This window comes from Octodon degus, unplaced genomic scaffold (assembly GCF_000260255.1).
Source record: "Octodon degus isolate 3935 unplaced genomic scaffold, OctDeg1.0 scaffold00048, whole genome shotgun sequence".
In the NCBI taxonomy this organism is placed as follows: Eukaryota; Metazoa; Chordata; class Mammalia; order Rodentia; family Octodontidae; genus Octodon; species Octodon degus.
The window spans coordinates 12,481,906-12,488,300 of record NW_004524624.1 but is presented as its reverse complement, the minus strand read 5'-3'; the positions used below and the strand labels follow the sequence as shown (position 1 = coordinate 12,488,300).

The window sequence follows — 6,395 nt, the reverse complement described above, 5'->3', positions numbered from 1 at the left end:
GGAGAAAAATTACAAAATTCTTGAGGAAGCAGCATTCAAAAATAGTCCAACGTTCTTACCTCACAAAATAATGACTACTTTTTATCCTTGATTCTATCTAAATAACTGCCACAGAAAAAAACTTTGAATATGAAGAATACTAAGGCCAGGACCTGGCTGGCTACACCATTTATCTTTGTCATTTTTCTCATTGCTTGGACAAAACACCCAATACCTGCTTAAGTCAGGTAATTGCTTATTTTGCAGCTCTTACTGTTCATGGCCTTTTGGCTCCAAAATGGGCCGGCATGGCCACGGAGCATGCTGGAGGAAAGGCTACAGTACACCTCATGGCAACCAGGAGTAGAAGGCGAAGGGAGGGGCCGCCTCCCCAGTGAGCTTACCTCAGGCAGAACCCCAGCAGCAAGGCACTGTGCCGCCCCACTGTTCATCACCTGCCAAACACCGGAAGCTCTGAGGCCATTTTAGACCAAAACCAAAAAAATCAAATTCCTTTTTTTTTCTTTCCTTTCCTTTCCTTTCCTTTCCTTTCCTTTCCTTTCCTTTCCTTTCCTTTCCTTTCCTTTCCTTGTACGTATGTGTTAGTATTATAGAATGCTGGGTTTTGGGAAAGTTGGTACAAACATTTAACCTGTTTTGATCATTTTAAATCCCATTCCACCATCCCCCATTCACTTCTCTGTCTTTGAAAAGTCTACCTCCTGGTTTTTTCTCATCTTTCCTTTCTTCTGCTTGCCCTCCCTCTCTCATTTATCTTAGGTCTCTCATATAAGAACAAACACACATTATTTAGCTTTCTGAGTCTTCACTTATTTCACTTATGATGGATTCAAGTTCCATCCATTTTCCTGAAGACAGTATGATTTCATTCTTCATGTTGATATTTCATTTTACATACGATTCTTGAAATCCAGGTTTGAATTTGCTAAATTTGAAAGCTACCATACACTGTATTGTTTACCCACCAGTTATAAAGTATATATAACATGTAAGCATTTTAGAACTTGAACAATTGTATTTTTTTAAGAAAACATGATTTCTGGTGGAAATTATATTTTTCTTGGAATGCATAGAAATAGCAAACTTAAAAGTTTTTCTGATCTTTTTATTTCAATTTTTCTTATTTTTAATTGGGATAAAGTTTCCATGCTATGAAATTTACTATTTTAATCATTTTTAAGCGTATGGTTCACTGTTACTCACACTACGCTTTCGCATTATGCTTGAAATCCTGCTTGTGTAAATAATACATTTCTTTTGTTGTACTAGGCAACCACCATTTTACTTTTTCAGTATTATTTTGGCTACTCTAGGTATCTCATTTAATTAACATACATATTTATTCTTTGTTACTGGCTTCGTAAGCAGGCTCATTCATATTGTAATGTGTCTGAATTTTCCTCCTTTTGAAGGTGAATAATATTCCATTGTACTGTGTGTTGTGTTCATTTCTCCATCTTTGGTGGGCACAAAAAGATGTTGCCTTTATTTTCTGGCTGTTGTAAATAATGCTGCTTTCAACATGGGAGTTCAGGTTCCTGCTTTTATTGTTTTGGATATCTACTTAAAAGCAGAATTGCTGTATTATATAGTCACTCTACCTCTTATTTTTTTTTAGGAATTGTCATAATCTTTTCTATAGTGACTACCAATTTCCACTTCCACCAGGAACACCTAGGGATCTAGTTTTTTTACATTATCACTAAGATTTGTTTTCTGTTTTGTTTTTAATAATCAGCCTTAGAAGAGTGAATTTTAGTTTTTATTTCTTTGTTGCTTGGTATAGTCTTCAGAAACACTAAGTTTTAAATTATAACCACATTAGTATTCTTATTCTTATTTTGTTCCTTGTTATTTTCTTGTTCAATAGTTTTGGGGGATGATCTTCCCTCTAGTTTAATTTTAACACATACGTCTGTTTCTCTAGGAGAAGACTACTGAGTAAAAATATGAGGACTAATGTATGAAGAATGTAGCCAGGTGTGGTTGTGCATGCCTGTAATCCTAGCACCTGGGCAATTGAGGCAGGAGATTGCTGCTAGTTTGAGACCAGCCTGGGTGACATAATGAGTTCAAGAGACCTTGGCTCGAAGAAAAAGAATTTAAGTTCTTTGGTGGCAGATGTACATCTTTAAGCTTAATACAGCTCTTCCTACCACCTAATTTTTTTTTCCTTATCTCAGCTTCCCTTGCCATTTTCTTAGAACACTGGCAATTTGGTGACTTAGAAGTCAGTTACTGGGGCCGGCAAGATAGCTCAGCTGACTAAAGCACCTGCTTAGGCAAGTGCAGGGACCGCATTTTGATCCCTGGCAGCACATGGCACACCAGCTCCTCCCCCAGGGCAGGCCGAGCCAGCCAGTGTCTGGGCATGGTGGCACGCACCTGTAATCCCAGTGGGGAGGCTGAAAGTAAGAGGGTCACCACGAATCCAGACTTCGGTGTGAGACACTGTAACAACCAAATACATTTTAAAAATGAAAGAAATCAGTTACTGTAACAAAATTAATTTTAATGTCTGTGACAGCTTGAAAACTTTAAATATAAAGCTTAATTTTAAGTCAGACATTTTGCTGGTAGTCTTCTCAGTCTATAACAACAAAAATGGGGGAAAAGAACAAATTATATTATGTACCAGTACAATTTCTCTATGATGAATGCAATCATCATGTACATCTAAAATGCACCAATGAAATCTGACTGAAAGAAAATTATGTATGTTTTTATTACATTTTTTTAAAATTTTGTTTATTTATTTGGTCCACAGTCTTGCTATGCAGCTCGGACTCACAGTGGTCTTCCTGTCTCAGCCTCCCCAGAACTGGGATTACAGGTGTGCACCACCATGCTTGGTTTTGGAGCTGGCAAGACACACCCGGGCTTCCAGGGCTGGTGTTTCTTGTGGCAGTGGGGATCGAACCCAGGTCCCTGCTCTTGCCAAGCAGACTGCGAAGCTATTTCCCCAGCCCTTATATATGTTTTAATACTACCTTTTTTTTAATGTTCTAGAGCTGTAGTAACCACTAAATTCTCAGTGTTCATGTGTGCTAGCTGCATTTAAGTACTCATTAGCCACGTATTGCACAGTACTGGTTTAGACTGGTTTCATTATCTGACTTAAAGTTTGATTCTCTCACATTCTCTCTTCTTCTTTGAAGTTTTCTTTCGTAACCTTCAGGATCCTGTAAAATTTATCCTGTTAAGAAAGTCTAATCTATTTATGAAACATGCTCAGAACTGATCAAACTTTATAGCTTGTTTTAAGGGAAGGTTTTGTAGAAATTATGTGTATTTTAAGGGTAAAAGGAGAATTCTTAACTGATGTGTGTTGAGAATATGCTAAAGAATGAGCTCCTAAAGATAAAATTAAGAAACAGTTGCTCTGGCACTTAGAGAAGGAAAATATTTCTGTTTCTGTATTGTTTAAATTAAGTGCACTGGAACTTAAGACAGTTGAATTGGGAGACTCTGGTAAGTTGTAGTCATTACATTTTATAATAACCCTGCCATTCTTTATTCTAAACAGCTCAGAAACTCTGGTCTACAGTTAGAGAAGTGCTGAATTAGGAAGTTGAGGTTACTGTACCAGAAAAGTTATCTTATATATGCTGTGAATACACAACTAGAAAGCAATTTTTAATTTTTCTCACAGGACTGTGAAATATTAAATAGGCGAAAAAAACCTCTCATGTTTTTAAACTCACTAATTTTCATTGTTTTCCTCCAAAATCAGACTTCAAAGTCATAATTAAGAATTATACATTCTTGATAGTTTAGTTTTAAACACTCTTATATCATCATGATAATGTTTTACAGAATGTAGAACTTTGTGCACCTCTGTGTTTAGAATATGTTTAAATTATATGGTAATAAGTATATTGAAGTTTGATAAACTTGAAAATACAAATCAGCCTTGTGAATTTCCTTATGATCAAAGAACCAGTTTTGCGTTTGTGTGTGTGGAGTATACTGTCTTCATTGGTAGTTCAGTAATTGGCCTAGGAGATGTGTCTAACTGGACAAGGCAGTCCTGTCTGTTTTGTATGCACTTCTCATTCGGTAGCTGCAAGAATACATTTGTACTAACAAGTAGAATTGCAGTATAAGAGGTGCAGACCAAAGCAGAAATTAAGATTCATGTTAAAATGTTGCTTAATACTTGTAGGAAAATACTAGGTTTACATTTTGATATTTTTAATTTATATAAAGTGCTTTACGTAATAAAGAATTGCTGCCTTTATTCCATTTGGTTTCATGTATATACAATTTTTTCACTAGTAACTTTGTCATGTTAAAAACAAACTAAATATTGATTGTATCATCTTATAAGTGTTGAACTGGCCACAAAAGTGGATTTCTTTTGTTAAGATTGATAGGTTGAAGAAGTGAGAATGAATTATAAAATTGAAGTAAAAATGTTTTTTATTTTTTTCCTCAAGAAGAAAGGCTGTGTTGTTTGGTGATAGCCAGGGACTGACTGAGCATTTTGGCTGTATTCCGAATTCTGCCACTGACTCACTGTGTTTTTTGGCAAGTTACTTATCCTCCCTGAAACAAGTTCTTGATTCTTTACTTCTCTGCTTATAAAGCTAGCATAATAATATTGTACTGACCTCAGATGCATTGGGTAATAGTTTCCTACTTTAGAACTTCCCAGCATTAAAAATAGTATGAATTTTCAGCACCTTGCTTTTTAAGATAAATGTTTCTAAGTCATTATCTCTATTAGGTAAGTACATTAGAGAAGCAATATAATTGTGAAACAGAAACATTACTGTACTGCTTAAAACATAGCAAGCCTGATGAGTTTTATATACAACAGTTTGAGGCAAAGTATGAATGATTATTTTATTCTTAATTATAGTGTCAGAAAAAAGAAGAATTTATAGAAAGAATTCAAGGATTAGATTTTGATACAAAAGCAGCAGTTGCCGCGCATATTCAGGAGGTAATAACCTGTGTAAATTTTTATGTACTTTTTATGAAGCTTGTGGTGTGTGTACTTACATATCTTCCAGAATATTTAGTCATAGGATGAGCAGAACAAATCAAGATAAATACTTAAAGAAACCTACTTTATACAAATTGTCTTGTTTTTAGAACAAGCTATCATCTTATAGGTGGTATATTGCTAACTACAAATGTTCTGTGGCCTTTATCTATGAGGATACAGAGGAAAAGTGTTACAAGAATAAAGTATATGTCTATTAAACAGCACAGAATGAATCATATAGTAAATGGAAGCAACATAAATTGGGGTACTGCTCATAATTTTAAAATGTAGAGACTTAGAATGATAAGCTTAGTATTCCTGATTCTTTTTAAAATAAATGACATAAGAAGTTTTATTAAATATATTACTTAAATTATAAATTCATTTAGAATTTGTAACACATATAATCTTTAGGTCATAATGTCAGTGTCAAAGAATTAGAGTCAAAATATTTTTTAAGAATTATCTTTCATAATATCTATTGGAGAAAGAACAAAAGAAGGAAGGAATATATATATGCACAAGATAGCTGAGATAATTTTACAACTGAACAGTTAGTGTTTATATTGTTTGACCAATGCAGTATAATAACTATTCTTAATTTCCTGTCTTATTTTGAAGCTGCTGTTTTGGTTTTCATTCATATTCTCTTTAAAATAAAATTTAAAAATATTTAAGAGCTGTTTCTGTGTACCCTTCAGCTTTTAATCTTGGAAAGACTTTAAATTATAGTGTATTAAACTATATGTTGATTAGAAATAGAAAAGAAAGAGAAAGGAGAATGAGAATTTTTAAATAATGAAGAGTGGTAGCATTTTAAGTATTCTTAATTTATATGACTTTTATTTGATATATATTTTTTAATTTTTTATTATTTTACTGTTTTAAAAGAGAATAACAAATAGTAAAAAAAAATTAGACATGATACAGAATTTCACAGAACAAAATTATAGGAATTCAGCAGTAGTTGCTATTTTGTATATTATTTTCTTCAATTTAGTTCAGATTGCCAGATATAAACATGCAAAGTTAGTAAAAACAATGTAAAACACAGAGAAAACAAATTCAGGCACTAACTGCTCTTTTCAATAAACTAACAGGAATCAGCAGAACAGTTACCCAAGTTATCCTGTGTTTATACATATTATACATATATATTTCTTTTTTTTTTTAAATCAAATCGGTAGGACAGTTTCAATAATTAACACACTGCATACATTCTTCTTAGTGGTTAATTGCTATACAAGATGCGGACCTGATATCCTACTTACAAACACCATTAGAAGAAATCATTCTATCCCAACCACTTTGAATACACAGATACAAAATGGACATTCATCTGTATACCCTTTTTTTATTAAGTTCCGTTATTTGAATATTATAGGTGTGTAAACTCAGCAAA

At 33.5% G+C, this 6,395-nt stretch overlaps 1 protein-coding gene across 9 annotated transcripts in view; it reads left to right on the top strand.

Moving 5' to 3' along the window:
- Ccdc88a (coiled-coil domain containing 88A) overlaps window positions 1-6,395 on the top strand; it is a 161,713-nt gene that overhangs the window by 46,981 nt on the left and 108,337 nt on the right. For 8 of the 9 annotated variants that reach the window (XM_004632433.3, XM_023716401.1, XM_004632434.3 and 5 more), the window contains exon 6: window positions 4,865-4,948. The exons of the other annotated variant lie outside the window; for it this stretch is intronic. In XM_004632433.3, coding sequence (XP_004632490.1) covers window positions 4,865-4,948 — 84 coding nt within the window. The remainder of the gene's footprint in view (window positions 1-4,864; window positions 4,949-6,395) is intronic. 9 annotated transcript variants of the gene reach the window in all.